Genomic DNA, 21746 nt, shown 5'->3' with positions numbered 1-21746 from the left:
AAGTATTTCCCTTCTGCATCATGACCACAGCCCCTTCACCGCCTCCTTAGGGGAGAGTCAGGTGGGGCCTGCAGGCCACCAAGCAGACACCAAGCAGGTGGTGGCACCTAGGCAACCCCGCTGAGTTCTGTGCACCTTGAGCTGGAGGTGGTATGGGGAGTCAGCTGGGATGAGGAGCATGTCCCCACATGGAGATGGCCTTGGAGATCTGCAGGGGGAGAGCAGTGGGCAGTGTTGGGCTGGGGCTCAGAGGCCAGGGCGGGCTGGGGTACTGAGCCCGGGGCACAGACATCATCTGTCCTCAAAAAGCAGCTTGGCTGACAAGTAGCCAGGAAAGCCAAAGAGGATGAGCCCTCTTAGGTTTAGAACATGGATCCAATGGCAGCCATTTAGCACCATTGTGTGGAATGACTTGAGTCGGCTGAGCACACGGTGGAAAGTGAGGCAAAGCAGCTTCTCAACAAGAGGGTGACTGTGGGTCCCAGGAGGAGGAAAGCGAAGGAGAGGCAGACTCCCTCCCTACTCAAGCTCTGGGGCCAGGCCGACCTGGGCATGAGTCCAGCTCTGTCTGTTCCAGGCTGTGTGACCTTGGGTAGACTTCGGTTTCTTCCAGTTACACGATGAAAATAGGACGGACTAAAGGAGGGTCTGACGTAAACTGCTGGTCACAGCCTTCAATAAACTCAGGAGAGGCAGAGGGGCAAGATGGACCCTGGAGGTCTCAGAGGACGCTCCTGGAGCAGGCAGTCCTCAGGCACCGGGGATAAGGAACAACACCCCACCCCACCCTCTGGTGGGCTGAAGTGGGTGGCTGAGGGGAAGGTGGAGCCACCAGACAGACAACTGGGGAGATGCAGGATTAGGACCTCTGAGCCCTGAAGCAACAGCCAACGGGGAAGCAGTTGCCATCTCTGCAATGTGCCTCTTCTCTGCACTATGGGGGCCTCAGGCCAAAGGCATCCATACCCAATGAGCCAAAGCGCTGCAGGAAGGGCTGAGCCATTAGTCCCACCCCAGCTCTATCCCCTGGCTGGCAGCTGTCCTCTGCTGCCCCACACAGCCAGCCCAAGCTCAGCCAGGCCCATTCCTCTCTGCCGAGGCCAAAAGACAGAAATAGCTCTGCCACCTAGCAAAGCCTTGGTGTCTTCTGGTTGCAAAACTGCAGGCCCTTCCCTCCCTCCCACAGCAATGCCGACATCAGATTACTTAATACCTAAGATTTAAGAGCTGCACCATCTCCAAGAAGGCTTTTTATTCTGCACAGCAGAAAACAGAGGTTCAGCCCTTCCCAAAACCACCTCACAGCCCATCAGTCTTCTGAGACTTGTCACCAGAGCCTGAGCACCCCACCCTCGTCCCCACCCCCACCCTAAGAGTTCCTCTGTCGACTCCATACTTCCCCCTTTGCTACTGGCCTGGAAGTACTCTGCCCTGTGCCCCCCCCACACACACATGCACACACACCCATGGCAATTCTAGCAGCCCTTTGATCTGGTGTCATTCTTTTGGGCTGTGTTTCTTCTACTAGCTCACAACTTTCAAGTCACTAACTCCATTCATTACCCAAGAAAATGTGTGAGAAGTCTTATCTTTCCACCCAGAAGTCCTCATTATTTTCAATGTAAAGTAACGAGAAATGCCCTCCCAAAAACTACTTGTCAAATTTGGGGTACAGATTTATTCACCTGCCCCAACCAGGGCAATCCCAGCACTTGGGAGGCTGAGACAGGAGGACTGCTGTTAGTTCAAGGCCAGTCTGGGCTACACAGTGAGATGCTTATCTTTAAAAAAGAAAAAAAATTAGCCTGCCCAGTTAAAAGTTCACAGAACCTTGAGATAAACCATTCTCGAGTATGCTCACACAAAGACTACATGCAAACCAATAATGCACGGATGATCTCCAAGGTCATTTTGACAAAACTGTGATTAGACTGTAACACAGCAGCTTGACTTGCATTCAGCCACTCAGCTAAATGCAGGAGCACAAGACAGCTCTCCTGGAGCATCTTCGGGGAATGATGCTGGGATTTCAAAGCACACCACAAGCTTAACAGGACTATACTGAAGAGCAGTCTGAAGACAGCAAACCCTCACACTGCCTGGACATGGTCCACTTTGTTTTTAATGTATTTTTGCTTACTGCTGCTAGTTTAGACGGAATTTTTATCTTGATGACTTAGAAAAATACACTTCTTATTTCTCACTTTGATTCAGGTAGTAAACAATCATAAAACTGGATAAGTCTCTTAAAAAAAAAGTCCACAAATCCCATCGTGGAAGGATTCAGGAAGCCCTCCCAGGTGACAATCAGGGAATCTTCAACAGCTCAAGGAGTGCTCCAACTGCTCCAAAATAACCCTGAAAAGAATACACCAAATGTAAGAGAAATTGTCCTTTCAACTACCAGAAGTAGAGTTACTAGTATTAAAGTCAACATAGCCCATAACTCCTGACTGTCCCTGAGCCCCAGTTGAAGGCCTGAGGCCAGTCTGGGCGCCGGGGAGCCCGGCTGCTGTGGGAAGAGCAGAGCTAAACCTGCGGTGGGTGCCACAGAAGTTATGTGGCTCAGTGCCTCTGGTAAGAGGGCCCAGCTGTCCTGGGGGCGTGAGGCGTGCCTCCAGACAGCTAAGGGTGGTGAGGCCAGAGGACAAGTGTCACAGAGGAGGGCCTGAGCTGGGGGTGGCAGGCAGGGTGGGCAACAGTAGGAATATGCTCAAGAGGCATCTAAAGGAGAGGATGAGGGCAGCAGGGAGGGGTAGGGATGCCACTGCTGAGCGTGGGGCCACAACAGCAAAAGATGTGGACAGCAACGCAGGTGGATGCTCTAGAGGGTAGGACAGGAGCAGCTATGTCCAGAGGCACGCAGTCAGCAGTGGTCAGCAGTGCCCTGAGGTGACAGGAAGAGGACAGAAGTTCCTAAAGGGAGGGTATGCAGAGGCAAGCGACAGAGAAGTATCAGCTCAAAAAGGACAAGTGTCACATCACGTCCAGAGGTGAGTAGTAGGTCACATGCAACTGCAAATACAGAAATCCAACCAAAAAGAAGAGGGTAAAATACTAAAGGAAATAAGACAAAACCCACACTGACCGAGAGCTGTACTATATAGTGTAACAGAAGCTGCAGGACTAATACAGCAGAGAGACTCAGCCATACTCAGGTTCCCTGTCAGAGCTACAGACCAGATGACAACAGCTATCAATGTAGTCTTACAGCTTCCTGTGTCTGTACTTCATTTTACAATTAAAAAAATAAATAAACAGACAGGGTTACCCATTATACTGAGTTCTCCTAAAAACCAAGAACCTATTGTCCGGTATGGTGAATGAGAATGGTAAGGGTTGAAGGAGACCTTTGACAACCATTAAACCAAATGCCTTGCTGTGGAAAACAGGAAAATACTTCAAAACCCAGAAAGGCTAAAATAAAGTTCCACAAGGGCAGAGAGCCACATTAGTCAGAAGCCTGACTGCACATGGAGAACACAGGGACACGTGGTCCAGCAATGCTAAGCAGAGAAAACAATGCAATCAGCAGGGATAATGACAAAATATAAAAATAGCTACATGTAGTGGCACATGCCTACAAGACCCCATCTCAGAAAAAGTAAAAATTTCATAAAGGATTTATAATTATAGATGGAATATCCCTTACCCAAAATGCTTGGGAACAAAAGTGGTTTTGATTTTGGAGTTTTTTGGATTTTGGAATATTTGCGTAGAGGTTAATATGATATTGGAACCCTAATCTTAAAAATCTGAATCTAAAAATCTGGTACCAAAAATGTTAGTTGGCAAAGTTTCAGATTCTGGAGCATTTCAGACTCTCAAATTAGAGATGCTCAACCTGTGTTATATGAAGATGCAAATTTGAAGAAGAAAAGTTAACCTAAGAAACTAATCTCCACATTTACCTAGGAAATGGTTCAACAAAAAGTAGTAATTACGGGGCTGGGGATTTAGCTCAGTGGCACAGCACCTGCCTGGCAAGCGCAAGGTCGTGAGTTTGATTTCTGGTACCGGAGAAAAACAAACAAAAAGTAGCAATTACACAGAAGGAAGTCATACTAAGATAAAACATTAAATAGGATTTCTTTTTGTTCTGTTAAAGATCACAAGAGACACATACAGGAAGATAAAGAACTATGATAATCTTGAGGCTGGGGATTTAGCTCAGCAGCACAGTGCCTGCCTGGCAAGCGCAAGATAGAGAGTTCAATTCCTGGTACCAGAAGAAAAACAAAAACAAAACAAAAGAACTATGACAATCTTAATGGCAAGTCAGTTGATTTACTAATATAACCGCATTAGAAATAAAAAGACACAAAGTAAGCTTGAAGTTTTTAATATAGGGAATTTGTATACTTTGGATTTTAACTATGAACTTTAAGCAATTTAAGAAGAAAACTTAAGATCAACTTTAAAGGAAAAAGTAATCTTTACTAATCAAAGCCTACTTTGATTTTTGTCAATCTGCATAAACACTGTTACACTAAGATACGTAATTCTGAAAAACGTTCATGGTAACACTATCTAAAATCCAACAACACTTGAATTGTTTGTTTCAATAGCAACTAAGGTGAGGGAAGAGAGAATCCTTTCCATAGCTCTAGTTCCATTTTATCTACAGTTAAGAAAAAAAAAAAAAAAAGGAGATAAGACATCAGACTACACAATTTGGCGATTTTTCTCGTGTTATTTCTACCTGCCTAAGTGTTAAGTTCTTATGATAGTGTGGTTCTAGTCTGGAATGTTTTTACTGACGTATTCATCTTTAGAGAGACATCTTAAAGATACGACATATGAATTATATCAAGACAAAAACTGGCATCAAAAAAATGAAAAAAGGGGCTGGGGATTTAGCTCAGCAGCACAGCGCCTGCCTGGAAAGCACGAGATCCTGAGTTCGATTCCCAGTACCAGAAAAATAAATAAATAAATAAATAAATAAATAAAGGGGGGGTAGAACCCAGAGGAGCTATATTTAGAGTCAATGCAATAGGAAAATGTAAATGATTGTTCAGAAAATAGAGCATCCAAAATACACAATAACGTTCAAGTTTTTCTTTGGGACCTGCAGATACAGCTTAGTGGTACAACACTTGCCTAGCATGTGCCAGGTCCTGGGGTTTTTGTTTGCTTGTAGCAAACATTTACATTTATTAAAGGCCCTAGGTTTTGAACATCAGTACCACCATACAAATAAAGAAAATTCTTTAAAACTGATTCAATTTACAATTAAATTAGCCAAAATTCTACTTTGCATTTTATGAAAAAATAGCTATTAAATTCTATAATCAAAATGAAACTCATTTAATTAAAAAAACAAGAAGAGTAAGTACTCAGCCCAGCTCCATTCTCCTTCAAGTTCTGCCAGTGTGAACCCTTTATGTATGTTACACATCACCAGAAACAAGCCTGCTTACCTCATGTTCCGAAAACAGTGCTTTCAACTGCCCCTTGGACCAATAATCCAAAGCATATGCCAAAAGCCGCATGGCGATGGTATTAATTCTCAAGAAATTTCCAACAAATACCACCTGGTTAATGTTCTGAACACATCAAAAAAAGGCAATTAGTTTGCATCTTACTGTTTTCTCAAGAAAACCTACCCCCCAACAGAGCACTATGCAGTTTTTAGCAGCAACTTGACTGATGGTCAAATTTAATCCAGTCAGTCACTGCTACTACAATTTGATCCCCAGACATCTCTGGACTCACTGCAAACCATGCCCAAGTACTCCAAAGAAGAAAACAGATTAGAGAAAAATATCTCTATGACAAATAGTAAATACTAACTGAAAATCTTATACAGTAAGTTTTTAAAAAAGGTAAACTCCAATTCAAAAAGGAAATGCCACAAATAGGTAAATTATTAAAAATCTGTAATAGGTAGAAAAATTTCAACTTTAGTATGATAAAAAAAACAAGAATTTTAAGCCTATTAAGTTAAAGAAAAAAAAAATTCTACCCCCAAAACAGATAAAGAGTTGCAGTAAAACTGACCTGTCAGTTCACTGCTAGGAGTGACCTAAATGGGCCAGCCCAGTGCAAAGCGCCCTGATGATGTGCACCAAGATCAATGACCACAGCCACACTGTACAACCACAAGTCTCAATGCTGAGCCCCTTGTCAAAAATAAAGCTGAGGCAAAGAAAAGCTTCACTTAAAAATGCTTACTGCAGAGTTACCATTATAACCAAATGCCCAGCTGTATGTGAATAATTTATGACATTAAAGAACCTGATCGGTGAGGTTATAAATCTATGCTAATAAAAATCTGACCAAATATGTATTTATAAAATGTATATTTAAGTAAAAAACATAAAATGGTACGTGCACCAACTAAAATATCCTAAAACATCTGACCAATAGGAAAAGGAACACACAATAAAGACTCAAATGTTTTAATTATTTGATCAGATACAATCTTTTTAATTAAAAATAAGACAAATCCTTTTATGTCTTTGAGGCTTCCTTTTAAAATCCATGCCTATATTAACTACTTAGAGCATAAATAGGGACAAGCCATAAGTCTGCACCAGCTGGCCCCTAGCTCCGCTTTCCCCAAGGGCAGCCCATTCTTGGTTCTTTCATAGCCCTGTACAATGCTGCTTGACCTGAATGCTACAAGGCAGCACTGTAAAGAAGCTGAAAGCACAAAGACACAGCTCTGCTGAGGTGGAGGGGAGCCGGGCTGGGCATTCGTCACCCAGTCAGTCTTCTCCCAGCTTCAGTCACTTCCAGTGGATTCCTTCTCAGGCCTCTAGAGCCCCCAGTGAGCCAGGAGTTGAGATTCAGCAGCATCGTTCCCACAGTCTCCATCATCAGAACCTGGCAACCTTCCTACCTTCCTCTACTTTCTCCTCAAAAGAGGTCACTTTACCTCTAAACAATAGCCATGCTTATCTTCAATAAATCAGTGAGGATTAACCTGCACCTGAAGTTTTAACTTCACACTGAAACGAAATCTACATGACACAGCTACACTGAGGCACTGTTCCGAAGAGCAGACAAACAACATCAAGGTGGAATCCACTTAGGAAGTACAGCATCTCCCTGAGAGCAACAAAAGAAACCCACATCCCCTTACTTCATTAAGAGCACACATTCTTGCTATGGAACCAATGTTGTTGGTGATGGTGATCAAAGTCGCTCTGGCGAGGTCCTCCTTACTGACAGCCTCTCGCTTCTCCTTGCTCATCATGTTTCCAAAGCTGTGATGAAGAAAAAAAAAGAACATCCCATTGCTAAACCAAAGTCAACAGAGCCCAACTGAATTCAATGTTACTTTACTGAGATAAAACTGGCTTTCAGGGCAACAATGTTCAAATCTTCCAACTTTTTATTACACAATGATGGAGCAACTGCTCAAAGAGTACTCAGCTTCAAAGAGCCTACAAGCTCTCTAAATGAACAGCAGGTGGCTCTCCCTGTGCCTTCTGAAATCACCACTGACATCATAGTCCCTGAGTCACCCAGAGTCTCAGATTTGCTGAGGGCACCACTCCCCCTTCTGCCACCAGAGACAGTTTCAGAGAGACACCTCTGCGGCACTGCTGCCAACTGCACAGCCATTCCACTCCAGCTGGTCACATTCACATCTGGCAAGTTGGTTTATCACAGCAAAGCAAACTGCACACAGCTGAGTCCTAAAACAACCTGCTACAGCTTGATTTCAGGGCTGAGAGTGTAGCATGCATAAGACCCTACATTCAATTCCTGCACCAAAAAAGGAGAGGAAAAAAATGTGTTTCAGATTTCCCTAGGAGATAAAGTAGTTAAAATATATTGATCAACAGAATTGACAGAATAATAGCTGACCAGAGCATAAACCCAGCCAGTCAGGAAAACAAAGTGATAACCAGTAAATGCTACAACAAAAAATAAAATCTACAGTATTTTTTTTGTGGGTACTGGGACTCGAACTCAGGGCTTCACACTTGCCAGGCAGGTGCTACACCACTGAGCTATATCCCAGCCCCTAAAGCTATAGTATTTACTAAAGGCCTAAAATTAGTAACAGGTATGTATGTACGTCTTTTCTGCTAAAAGAAACGTGCTTCAATACATATAACACAACTGTATGCCTAAAAAAAAAACTTGAAATACAGAAAATTCCATTTGTAATACCAGGGAAGAGACTAAAATGTTTAGGACTGTAACACAAATATACTAAAATCTATAAATCACTGTTGAAAGGAAGCAAAAACCTAAATAAATGAAAATATACTCCATCTTCTTGGACCACAAGACCTGACAGTGTTAAGATGGCAACACTATCCAAACTGGTCAAGAGACTGAATCTCTATCAAAATCCCAGCTGTATTCTTTGCAGACACTGCCAAGCTCCTCCTAATATTCTTAAGTAATGTTAAGGAGCCCAAAATAATCCTTAAAAAGAACAACCTGGAAGACTCACACTTTCTGGTTTCAAAACTTAATACAAAGCTAAAGTCATCAAGGTAGTGTGGCACTGACATAAGGACAGATAGATATACAGGTCAATGGGACAGAACTCGAAGTCCAGAAATGAACAGAAACATTTACAGTTGACTGACTTTTAACAAAGCAGAGAAGAGAAATCAACAGGAATGGAGTGGTCTTTTCAACAAACAAACAGTGCTGGCCCAACTGGATCACAGGCTAAAGAAGGAATTTGGAGCGGTACTTCTCACCACACACAAAAATTAATTTGAGAGAGTTACAAGTATAGAATACTGCCTAGCATGGGCAAGACCCTAGATTCAATCCCCAGCACTGTAAATGAAATTTTTCTTAAAAACTCAAAATGGGTCACAGACCTAATGTTAAGAGCTGAAACTATAAACTCCTAGAAGAAAATAGAGAAGTAAACCCTTATGGCCTTAGTCTAGGTAATGATTTATTATATAAGACACCAAAAGCACAGGAGATGAAATAAAAGACAGACTTCATCAAAATCAAAAACTTCTATGCTAAAAAGAACACCATCAAGAAAAGAAAAAGACAAGGGCGGAGGGTAATACTTGAAAATTAGGTATCTAACAAGGGACTCCCATCCAGAATATATAAACAATTCTTGTAGTTCAATAATAAAAAGAAAAACAACTAAAAAATTAGCAAAAGACATGGACGGATATTTCTAAGATAGTAGACATATGGCCAATGAGCACATGCAAAACTATTCACTAGCCATCCAGGAAATGCAAATCAAAACCACAATGAAATAGCATTTCATGCCTATGAGACAGCTAAAATAAAAAGATAAACATGCTACCAAGGACATGGACAAAATTTAAATTTTCATAAACTGATAGGATGGTAAAACGATACAGTTACACGGCCCAACAACTCCATTCCCAGATACATTTAAAAAAAAAAATTAAAAATATATGTCCACACAAATGTTTAGCATTATTCATAACCTAAAAGCAGAAACAACTGAAATGTTTATCAACTGATACATGGATACAATGTGGCCTATCTATACCCTGGAATACTATCCAGGAATAGAAAGAATAAACTGACTTGCTATACCATAATGAACCTTAGAAACATTATGCTAAATGAAAGAAGCTGGTCACAAAAGATCACAAACTATCCACACCCTTTCTATGAAATACTCAGAATAGAGTATTTCATTCTGGAGATTCTGGAGACAGAAAGTAGACCACCCCTGGGGAGGGCTGGGATATAAAGATTCTTTCTTGGATGATGAGAATGCTCTGAAATTGGACTATAGTTGCAAAGTTCTACAAATACACTAGAAATCACTAAATTTTACACTTTAAACAAGTGACTTTGTAGTACAAACACTGATTCCAAAAGTGGGTGAAAAGAAAGCACACTCCCGTTACCTTGAAGCCACAGCCCAGCCTGGCAGTCCAAACCTCTCATAGTCTCCTCCATAAATGTCTCGCACTAGTTTATCCACTTTGGTGCTATCCCCACGAGATGCCATTTCAAGAGCTTCTTCAAAAGTGGTACAGCCAGTTAGAAGACAACAGAGACCAAAAAAAGTTCCTCCTCCAAGACTGTGATTAAAAACAAGCAATGCAATGTTATAACACTGTTTTTAAAAAACATAAAAGTAAGATCTATGAACCCCCAAGGTACAATCATGTATCAATCCATTCTTCCCAAGACTATCATGCAGGTGTCACTAGTAAGACACAAGTCTGCAAAAAGATAAACTCAAGTACCTCAGGTACGCCAATAAGCATATTTATGTACATATTTTTGTGAGCCAATAAGCAAAGCCAAAAAGCTCAAGGCTCACCTTTCTGCCAGTGTGCTGGGTGCAGTCTGGGCGCTGCCCGACACAAGCCCCTCAGGGTCAGATCAGCCCGACAGCCCTGAGGGGCGCTCATACTGCACCCTCTCCCCCTCAAGTGTATCCCTGACATCTTCTCAAGCACCTTACAGCTCTGGCTCATACACCACCCCCACTTCCATCTGCTGCCTCCCAAAAATAATTATTTCCATTCTTTAGCTCACACATGTTAAAACTTGTTTATCCCAAACCCCAAATCCCTATTTTTCTTTAAGTGACTTCTAATTCTTAAACCAAAACATACTCATTCCCTTCCTCCATTTAATCCTCCCTTTTGAGATTACCGTCCTCTGATCATCTTTCTATTCATCAGTACCCTCAACTTCTGCATCTCATACCATTCCCTGGCTATGTGTCCATCCATGCATGCGGGAGCACATTTATGTGTAAATGTATAAAATCTACAGGTTTCAAAGCTAGGATCTTCCCTTGCCTTCTCTTATAAGATACTACCTAGGACCAGCTGGGTACATGACTAATTTCAGCACTAAGAAGGCTGAGGCAGTCCTGAGCTATCTAGTGAGTTTAAGGCCAGCCTCAATTATATAGCACTAGCTAGTAGCTTTATTACTTTATAAATGCATACCACAAATTATTTGAGCACAAAACTATGGGCTCAGCAAGTCTGTTAATGTAATATTTTATCAAATAACTTTGGTAATGAACTCCTAAACAGAAGATATTGAAGTAGGTGATCAAATCAGAACTTTCAAAGAAAAACGTGTTTTGCCTAATCCCAGAAAAAGCAAATCTTTCATGTAACTTTAACAAGCTCTTAAGAGTACTGTTATGTAAAAAAAAAAAAAAAAAGAAAAAAGAGTACTGTTATGTGTAATACCTAGAAAATTCAGGTAATTTTTTATGCTACTAAGAATAAACAATGACTCATATAAGACTTACCTAGTACCAGTGACCCTCTTGTAATTATCTTTGGAATATACTGCTAAAATGCTAACTCCTGAGCCAATGTTCACCAGAAGCAGGGGGTATGGATTTTTCAATTCAAATGGCAACTTCTGACATTTTTCAGAATCAGCAGGATTTTCAAAGTAGTAGCACTGTGACCGCCCATTGAATCCAACTGAGTCAATGTATAAAATTCCTTTTATTAAGCAATCTAGTTCGTCCAGTTTGCAAAGCTGAAGATCACCTATCTGAAATGAAATAAGAATATATTTAGACTTTAAAACCCAGCAGAAATTTTTACAATTCACTTGAAAAACCAATCATACATTAAACAAACCATAAAGCACACCCAGAGCTGTCTACTGTGTGTATGCTTTTATAGAACAGATCTGAGGACAACCAACACGGGGACAGACTCCCAAGACAGATTCCTACTCCCACAGACCCAAACAGACACTACATATAAACCACTGTGGCATTCAGAGATGAATGTCAAAAACAACAAGTGAGGACTTACAGATTTACCAACTAGAAAAAAGATCTCTCATCACAGGAACACTGAGGCAGGTGTGCAGCTGGGGCCATGGCTTTACCAGAAAGCAGCTGATGACACATGGCAGGAGCCAGAAAGACTCTTGACATCTGCTTTCCAGAAGACTATCTTCAAGGTGGTGAGGGGGTACTGAAAGAAGCCACACTTGCTACTTAACAACCAGAAGCCAAAGGGCTGCAAGCACCCAATTAGCAGGGAAGGTTTTCCATTCCCTACGCTGGCGACAGCCTCTTGCAAAGGCAAGGGTCAGCACCGTCAAAATTTATCTTTTTTTTTTTTTTTTTTTTTTGATCTTTTTTGAGACAGGGTCTTGCTATGCAGTTCAGGCTGGCCTTAAGCTCACTTTGTAGTGAGCTAGTCTCAAACTCTCAACGATCCTCCTGCCTCAGCCTCCTGAGTGAGCAGCATCAAAATTTAAACCATTCTGATCAACTTAATTATTTTAAAATAATAAAGAAATGGTAAGGTTATTAGTCATGATATATAGAGTGCAATATAGCAATTAAAAATGAAGGAGATCTATATGAACTAAAGTGGAAAGAGGCTCAAGACATAATTAGTCAAAACAAGCAAGCTGAAACCATTTTATAAAATATGACCCTACTTATTCATTCATTCATTCATTCATTCTGGTGGTGGTATTGGGGATTAAGCCTAATGCTTTTGCACAGCCTTCTAGAATGCTTGGATTAGAGGCATGTGCTACCATATCCAACTCAATTTGAGTTTTTTTTATTTTTTGTTTTGTTTTGTTTTGAGACAGGGTGTCACTATGCAGTCCAGGCTCAAAATCACAGCAATCCTCCTGCCTCAGCCTCCCAAGTACTAGGGTTACAAACATGTGCCACTATGCTGGGCTTAATTTGCCTATTTTTAAAAACGTATTTATATCTACACATGACTGTCAAACATAGTCATTCTCAGAAAAATTTAAGATACATAATTTTTCACAGTAGCGACTTTGGAGAGATGATACAGACCGGCAGTTCTGCCTCTATGAACTTCCAACCTGTTGGGATGTCTACAAGCACATATACTCAATGTGCCTGACAAAGTCAACCAGGCCTCAACTCCCAAAGCTGTTCCAAGTTTGGCCCTAAAAATTCTCCCTCTTTAATTCTGACTCCCATTTGGTCACACTTACATTTAATTTATTTCCGTCCACTATGGAAGAAAGAAATGTTACTAGTAACTTCAAATGAATCCCTAATTTAATTAGTCCCTAATTAATACTGTATGCCTTTGACCAAACCCAAGTCCTGTGGGTTCATCTGCCACTCCCTATCAAGATGAATTTCATGCCTTCCTGACACCTGTATTTCCAAATGCCAGAATTTTCTAAGCGAAACCATTGTACTCTGGTGGTGTACTCAAATCGCAGTAGTTTTCTGATACTGTCAAATCAATTTCTCCTTTTCTCCTCCCCACATTCATATTATGCTAAAATGTCCTGTGTACTATCATTTTGAATGAACCTCAACCTAACACATTTAATGACTAAGTCCACCGGTAATTTCACTAACCCAAATTACTCAGACTATGAAGTTAGCACCAAAAGCAAGCTCAAAATTAAAAAAATCTGATTCACACTAAGAAACTCAGTACTTTGAAAATGTTTCACTGTTATTTATTATTAGTCACTTCTAATGCACAAACAGGGTTTTGTGGTAATTGAGAGTGAACCCAGGACCTTCACACAGAGCTACATCCCCAGACTTATTTTTTTTATTTTGCAATGAAGTTGTACTTACCCCCACTAAGTTGCCCAGCCTGGGATCCAACTTGGGATCCTCCTGCCTCAGCCCCGACAGAGTACTGGTATTGTAACTGTGTAGCACCATACTTAGCATAAACAAGATCTGAGAGGCATTTCACTTCCAACAATTTTTAAGGACAGCACTTCAAAATACTAAGTGCATATGAAGGAGAAACCCTAACAGCCTCAGAACCAATTCTTAATATACAAAGTGTTGGGGACCACTACAAAGTGGCTCTAAGCAGGATTTAATATTAACCAATTGGCTTTCCGTGTTTACTTGTGAGTTGTCTGAAGCTTTGGCACCTTGTCTGACAAGATAAGGCCACAGCTGAAGACGTTTGGCTCCAACCCCAATTAAACTAGAAGGAGACCGCAGTTGCAGTCTCCACACTCCTACAATAAATACCAACCTAAAGATAAGGTACTTCTCCTGATTGACATAATTTACTACTTGGGAAAATTCTTCCAAAGTCCTGCGAGATTCCTGCGTTTTCTTGAGTATCCTCCTCCTTTGTTTGAAAACCAAATAAATACGGGCCACCCAAGGAAGTCTTTGGCTAAACTCGGAGAATACTGAAGCTATAAGAGAGTTAGTCCCTCCTGGAGCCCTGAAATCATTTCCATTGTCTCATTTATTTAAGCCTTTGCTGTCCACTCACTTGGGAGATTGCGCGCCTGATCAGCCTGCAATAACTAAGGGTTATTTAACCCAATTTTTGATAACAAAGTCCAGTTCACACCCACTCTGCAAGTTAGTACGCCATACTGAACCTCTTAATAGCTTGTATGGCTTCCAAGTATTTTGCAAAGGGTAATCTATAAATTCCTAGAAATAGAGAGGTTTTTCTCCCCTACCTATGAATTATGATCCATGATCCACTAGGAGGCTTCCAGAAAGAACAAGAACCCGCTCCTGCCATCTCCCCTGTCTTACAAGTGGAAAAGAACCCATCAGAAATCAGCAACTAAGAAAAATCCAAACGAAGACTGACGATAAAACCTTATGAAATAATTCATGTCAACCATCTGAGATTCCATTTCCTTCTCCATAAAATGAAGATTTAAATAACTCATTGTGGCCAGTAGTGGTGCATGCCTGTAATCCTAGCACTTGGGAGGCTGAGGCAGGAAGATGACCTTGAGTTCGAGGCCAGCCTGGACTATATAATGAGTCCAAGGTCTGCCTGAAGTAGAGTGAAGGGCTGGGGATATAGCTCAGCAGCACAAGCGCCTACCTGGCAAGCGCAAGGTCCTAAGTTCGATTCCTGGTACCAAAAAAAAAAAAAAAACTGAAGTAAAGTGAGACCCTGTGGTAAAAAACAAAACTCACTGTAATATGAAATGAACGATGCATGGAAAGTACATGGCATATTATAATCACCAATTACCACATATTAGCCATTAGCTTTCTTTTTACTGGTACCTATTCATTCTGCTATGATCAACTCTGGCTGAGAGAATTTCAAATGGTCACACTTCCAGGACACAGGGCAGGGAGATGAGTGACGCTACTAATCAATGAAATACTTCAGTACTTCAGAGAGGTGGACATGACTGTTTACTGTGGTTCTGGTAATTTAATTTATAATATCCAAAAATGGGTACTTAATGAATTATCTCTAATGATCACATTTAGAAGGAAGTCCATAATGGCATGGGGTGTTGCATGTACAAGGTCATGAGTTCAATTCCCAGCACATTAAAAAGAAGATGGTCGAACAAGCCCATCATTCTACATTATCTCCTGGATAATGTCCTTGGTATAGGGGTACTCTCAAGCAGCCTCTCCTGTACTGTACTGGGTGATGTGGCCAGCCCATCAGCAAACCTCAGCTCACAACTTCGCTTCCCAAAGGCTGATCTTGAGGGAAACCAAGCTGGTCAGCTTCACAACTGACCAGCTGCCTACAGTTAACTAGATTATTTAACTTCTCTAGGCCTTGAGTTATTTATGACAGAGACTGTCCTGACTGTCATATACAGGTGTTGAAAGGCTTAAGTGAAATGACTGAAAGAACCTATAAGTTTGGTAATGACACCAGTAATCATAAGAAAGTGTTACTCCACTTTTCAGTGCACGACCCATCAGCCAGAAAGATTCTACGTCTAAATGATGTTCAGCTCAAAGCATGTCTGGTGAGTAGTACATCATTGTCTTACTAAATGTTATTCTTACAAGGTCCTATCTCCCACTACATGAAGGTACCCTTTTTTTTAAGACAGGGTCTTGCTATGCAGTTCAGGCTGGCCTTGAACTCATGGCAATCCTCCAGTACTAGGGTTACAGGCATGCACTACACCATGCTGGGCCTAGGTGCCCTCTTAATTATAAAAAAGTTACAAGTTGTAAATCTTTTATTATAAAAGTAAAAAACGTCATGTTATATATTATCACATATACAAAAGGTACAAAACTGTAAATAAATCTTAATTATCAATTTAAAAACTCAAGTCAATTCAATATTATGATTACGATGGCCACTTACAAAAAAAGTCATGAGACACAGGACAGAGAAAGAAACCATATGATACACAGGGAAATGCAAGACATGTAGAGGATAACACAGATAAAGGCAGAATCTCTTTTGGTCATTTGGTGACATGAAAAACGTATCACTGCGGACATTTTAAGCCTATAGGCACCCTTGCCAGTGAGGGTGTTGGCCAATTCACAGGTCAGTGCTTGCACCTCTCACATAGCCACTCGCAAAGACCTTGCTCAGCGTTCACAGAATTTGAAACAGCATCAAGTCCTCGGGGCCCCACCTTCTAGGCCAGAGGTAGTGAAGAGACAAGGTTAACAAGTGCAGCACGAACACTATCACAGGCCTTCAGGGAGGAGGGCTCTGCCGTGTCAACCACCTCAAATAGCCCTTGGCCCTAAAAACATCACTTCCCCCGCAGAGTTCCTTATTTTTATAACTGGTGAACAGAGGAGGGAGTGGAGAAAATAAGTAGAAGAAACTAAAAATATTTCATGATGTGATTTTTAAGTTTTTTTAATCTCCCTGTTCAAGACTTAATGTTATTCCTCACAGACAGGTTTTCTACTCTGTTTATCCCAGACTCACTAAGTTTTCTTACTAAAAATCAACAAAATGCTGTTTTGTGAAGTTGTGAATTTTCCATACATTTTGACGAGACAAAAACCAAACTACACAACTATCTCTAGATGGCTAACTCCCGAATGTCACTAATTTATAGTCAATCTTCATTTCACTCAAGAAAATTCAAGTTCCATTAGAAATTACTCTACCACTTGCAATTGGCATTATTTTTAACAATGAAATTACCATAAATTGTATATAAGCTAAAAAATGCATACTGTGAGAAAATCCTGCTCAAATTTGTATGCTCCACCTCCAGTGGCACAAAAGACCGTGTGGAGACTCGAGAAGTTTTTATCTCTGCCCATTTGAATAAAAGCAGGCATGTCATGAGTGGGAAAGCGTATAAAGTGCAGATTGCCTTTGCGTCCACACAGAGTCAGGTCCTTCAGCTCAAGGTGCACATCCCGAATGCCCGTGGACCCGTATGCCACATTGGAGGTCAGGTACTTCCGGATGCTTTTAAGACTCTCCACTTCTTCCTCTTCTTCTTCAGCAGTGATGTCTTTGGGTTCAAAATAAACCAGTTTGACCAGAGTTCCACCAATATCCAAGCCAAACCATGGAAAAACTAAATGAGAGAGAGAAAAAAGTCAAAACTGCTTTTTTTCTACCAAGTTTACACTTACTAGATTGGCAACTCATTTCATACTCTATGGTTTCAAAACTGTAATTCTAAACAAAAAGATCTTTGGAAGAAGAAATTTGATTCCAATTTGGAAAAAAACTAGGACAAAGATCAAAAAGAAAAATACCCAAGTATAGAACCAACCTAACTTTCCAGAACAGACAAGTCCAAACTGTACTATATAGGATGGTTTTGGTTTGGGGTGGGTTTTTTTGTTTTTTCCTTTTTTTTTTTTTTTTTTCTCTTCTTCTTTTTAAATAACTAACCCTAAGTCTCAATTCTGCAAAACTGTGACTTAAGAATGAAAATCTTCACCCTTCCCACTGGCTTAAAAAAGAAACGCTAGGACTTTAGAGTTCTGGTTTACTACTCAAACTAGAGAAAAAGGAAATTCCTAACCCAACTAACAAGTGCCACTGGTTGAATTTCTCTCTTAAAGCCTGGTATCCTAAAATTAAAAGGTTTCAATGGCCAAAAACTCCCTCAGAACAAATGGCTTTAAGAAACAGAATCCAAAGGACCACAACACATGCGCCTTTCCCTCCCACTCTAAATCCTAGAATGACTAAAAATATAGATTTACTAATACATTATTTTCTGAACTAATTCTGGGACACAAGAAGTAACACTACCAAGAAAACTAGGTTGATAGAGGCAGTATCTGTCCAGAACCCCCCAATAGGAATGCTATTAAGATTGGAAGCAGCTACAAAGGCAGGAGAGTACATAGCTGCTGACAGAGGTGGCTGCCAGGAGAAAACAGTAGCAAGCCAGGTTAATGGTACAGAAATTTCTTTAGTGCATCTGGATAGGACACCCACTTCCCTCTACCAAGAACACTCCCCACCTCCACCCTCTCAGAGGCAAACTCTTTACCGAGCCCAGGCACAGGACCCCATAATCAGAATGACATCAGATGGCCGCTGTACCCACAAGGAAGGGAGAGCCTCATGTCTGGGCACACATACCCCATCTCTCCCTTACAGTTCATTCTGACAGACTGGCTAACAGTATCTATACCCACTACCAGAACAGCAATTCTCAAATCAGACATAATCACTGTATAAACTAGAACTACTTACAAAAGAGAAATGAACTCCATGAAAATGAGAACTAAATATCTGAAGAGTTGCAAGAACTAGGACAATCATAAATGTACTCAAATATAAAATGAGATCTAGTTGGGTATGGTGGTGCACGCCTGTAATCCCAGCACTCAGTAGGCTGAGGCAGGAAGATCGCCAAGAGTTCAAGGCTAGCTTAAAGAGTGAATTCAAGGCCAGCTTGAACTACACAGGGAGACCCCTGTCAACGAATGAATGACAGAGACTGCGCTCATGAAAACATACCATACAGAAAAAAATCAGCAAATTAAGTGATAAAAATTATATGGAACTAAATATACCAGAGTATGTGTAAAACTTGTGTGATGGAGACCACTATAAAGTAGTTCTGAGCAGGACTTGTATTAACCAATTGGTTTTCCATGTTTACTTGTATGTCACTGGTCGCTACTGAGGCCTGTAATGGTGGATGAAGCCAGGACACCTCAAAGGACAAGATAAGGCCACAGGTAGGGCTCCAACTCCAATTAAATAATAGGAGACTGTAGCTGCAGGAATCTCACCCCTGCAGTGAAGGCCTTCCTGGAGTTAACAGTTCTCCTAAATTAATGTAAGTGCTATTTGGAGAATTCTGTAAAGGCTTTCCCAGTCCTGCCCAGCTTCCTGCATTTTCTCCAATATCACCCTCCTTTATTTGAAAACCTAATAAATATGGGCAGCCCAGGGAAGTCTTGGTCTTAACCCAAAGAATCTTAAATCTTATAAGAGATCTGGACCCTGCTGGAGCCCTATAATCATTCCAATTGTCTCATTTATTTAAACCTTAGCTGTCCATTCATTTGGGAGACTGCAGGCCTGATCAGCCTACAATAACTGAGAATTATTAACCCAATACTTGTGAAATTTAAATTAGTTTCTCCCATGTTATTGTTCACTACCCAAAAAAGACAAACTATTGTACATGTCACATGCATGAATCTCAAACACAGGCTGAGTAAAAGTTTTGCCCAAAAGGCTACATACTATATGAATCCATGCACAGGAAACTCTAGAAAATGCAAACTAATCCCTTCTGCCCCTAAAAGCAAGCACATCATAGGCTGGGGAGAGAAGAATGGACTGCACAGAGAAACACTTCCTGTGGTAACACAAATTTTGGTTGTCAAGAGTTTGGGGATGGTGTACACACAAGTGTGTGTGTCCCCATCAAAATGGATAGATTTGTACACTGGATACAGTTTACTATATGTAAATTATACCTCCATAAACATACTTTTAGAGCCAGGTGCAGATGGCACACACCTGTAATCCTAAACTAAGGCAAGAAGATAGTGTGTGTTCCAGGCCAGCCTGAGCTACAGATCAAGTTCAAGCCCAGCCTAGATTACACGGTGTGACCTGACTCAAAAAAAAAAAACCATGCTTTTATAAAAGAGAAAAAAATTGCTGCCAAAAGAAAAACTCCACAGGTATGTTTAAAAGCAAAATGGAAAATAAAACTAAAAAATTCCCCCATACTGCCTTCCAAATATGAAGGAAATGACAGAATACAGAACCAGGAACCCCACCGTCTATCCTTAAGTGACTTCTATAAACTTCCAGTCGCAGAGGGAGGACAGGAATTATAAGGTGAAAATCTAAGTGTTAAACAGAATCAATTAGTGGAGAAAGGGAAAACCTACACCAGTAATGGCAAACCTTTTAGAGCTTTCAATGACCCAAACAGCCCATTGCGGCAGAGGTGCCATAGGTTTGCCATCAATGCCTAGATGTATCCTACTGAAATTCAGGAAATCTTGAGGAAAACCTCAATTCCTCCAAAGATGTATAAACTACATAAAAGTAAACAGTAGATTTTTCATCAGCAATAGAAATGCTAGAAGAAAATGGAAGAAAAAAGAAAATGGAGAACGGGCCTCCAAGTTATAAGGAAAAAATTTAGAAACTTTTATTCATCCAAACCAGTTTTCAGGTAAAAATGGGGAAAAAAATCTTCAAACACAAAAGCACTTAACTTTTACTACTCAAAGACCTTCTCTATGGCTGGGGGTATAGCTCCACGGTAGAGAACTTGCCTAACTAACATGTGTAAGGCTGTGTTCAATCTATAGTAGTGGCAAAAACAAAACAACAACAACAAAAAAACAACCTTTTGTGAAATAATTAGTAGATGCATACCAACATAGTTTTAGAACACCCAAGAGCTATAAGAAACTAAGAAACTGTTTTATCCATGAGCTATAAGCACAGGAACCAGTACATGCCAACTTTTAGAAAAACAAGCAATCTGGAACTAAAATACTTACATGATTTCAACATAGGAAGTCGAAAAGGAAGAGAAAGGAGAAATGAAAGCAAGCAGCACTTCTGTCTTATTGGGAAAAGGAAGAAAAGATAAAGATTGCAATTAATTGTAGAAAAGAACAGAGAAGTGACAGTTTAAATGTGTTAAAAATGTATGGGTAGGAGCCAGGGATATATCTCAGCGGCACACCGCCTACCTGCCAAGTGCGAGATCCTGAGTTCAATTCCCGGTACCCAAAAAAAAGTATAGGTAACTCCAGAAGAGAAAAAGAATGCACGACTTTCCAACAACTAGATACAGATAACCACGATTGAATTTAGAACCTCACATGGCTCCTACCAACGAGCTACACCCCCAGCCCTATAGGGGTTTCATTTTGGAATTTTTTGAGACCGGATCTCACTATGTAGATCAGGATAGCCTTCAACTCACTAGCCTGCAATCCTTAGCCCACGCTGGCCTCAAACTGGTTTTGATTCTCTAGGCATGTACCACCTTACACAGCCTTAGCAGGTTTCTGAATGTTTTCACCATAAGGAAATGACAACTGTTTGAGGAGATGGGTATGTTTACTTGATCTGAACATTTATACAATACACACATTTATCACAACATCACACGGAACAACACTTATGTATGCGATTTCTATATATGTTTGAAATATTTTAAAGGGAATACTGTATACAATTTGAAATACTAGAAAAATAAAGGGCCAGGGATATAGCTCAGTGTCCTAAGTGTCTGCCTGGCAAGCACAAGGTCCTGAGTTCAATTCCTGGTACCAAAAAAAAACAAAATAGAAAAATAAAATGGACCCAAAATAAGCAGAGCAAAGCTATAAAAGATAAAAGATGTAAATGAAAACAGAAAACCATCCAGAGCTGGGTGTGGTAGCACACACCTGTAATCCCAGTACTCAGGAGGCTGAGGCAAGAGGATCCGTTGCAAGTTCAAGACCAGAATGGGCTACAAAGTAAGCTCAAGGCCAGCCTGAACTGCACAGTGAGGCCCTGTTTCAAAAAGACAAAAAGAGAGAAAGAGAAAAAGAGAAAGAGAAAGAGAGACAGAAAGAAAAAGAGAGGGAGAGGAAGAGAGGAAGAGAGGAAGAGAGG

The 21746-nt window shown here is 40.8% G+C and overlaps 1 protein-coding gene across 2 annotated transcripts in view; it reads right to left on the bottom strand.

Annotated features, from left to right (window-relative positions):
* Nucleotides 1-1237: 1237 nt before the first annotated feature.
* Nucleotides 1238-21746, bottom strand: part of Pank2 (pantothenate kinase 2) — a 29543-nt gene continuing 9034 nt past the window's right edge. The window contains exons 1-7 of one of the 2 annotated variants that reach the window (XM_005380804.2): nucleotides 20636-20686; nucleotides 16856-17208; nucleotides 11213-11466; nucleotides 9837-10013; nucleotides 7091-7214; nucleotides 5424-5549; nucleotides 1238-2358 (exon numbers count right to left, since the gene is read on the bottom strand). In XM_005380804.2, the coding sequence (XP_005380861.1) occupies nucleotides 2308-2358; nucleotides 5424-5549; nucleotides 7091-7214; nucleotides 9837-10013; nucleotides 11213-11466; nucleotides 16856-17208; nucleotides 20636-20648 (1098 nt within the window). In that variant the 5' untranslated portion in view covers nucleotides 20649-20686 and the 3' untranslated portion in view covers nucleotides 1238-2307. Of the gene's footprint in view, nucleotides 2359-5423; nucleotides 5550-7090; nucleotides 7215-9836; nucleotides 10014-11212; nucleotides 11467-16855; nucleotides 17209-20635; nucleotides 20687-21746 lie in introns of those variants that run through there. The other variant, XM_013512190.1, reaches the window with a different exon arrangement.

This window comes from Chinchilla lanigera, unplaced genomic scaffold (assembly GCF_000276665.1).
Source record: "Chinchilla lanigera isolate Chin_1 unplaced genomic scaffold, ChiLan1.0 scaffold00014, whole genome shotgun sequence".
Classification (NCBI taxonomy): Eukaryota; Metazoa; Chordata; class Mammalia; order Rodentia; family Chinchillidae; genus Chinchilla; species Chinchilla lanigera.
The sequence above is the reverse complement of the archived record's forward strand: the minus strand, read 5'-3'. Positions and strand labels throughout refer to the sequence as shown.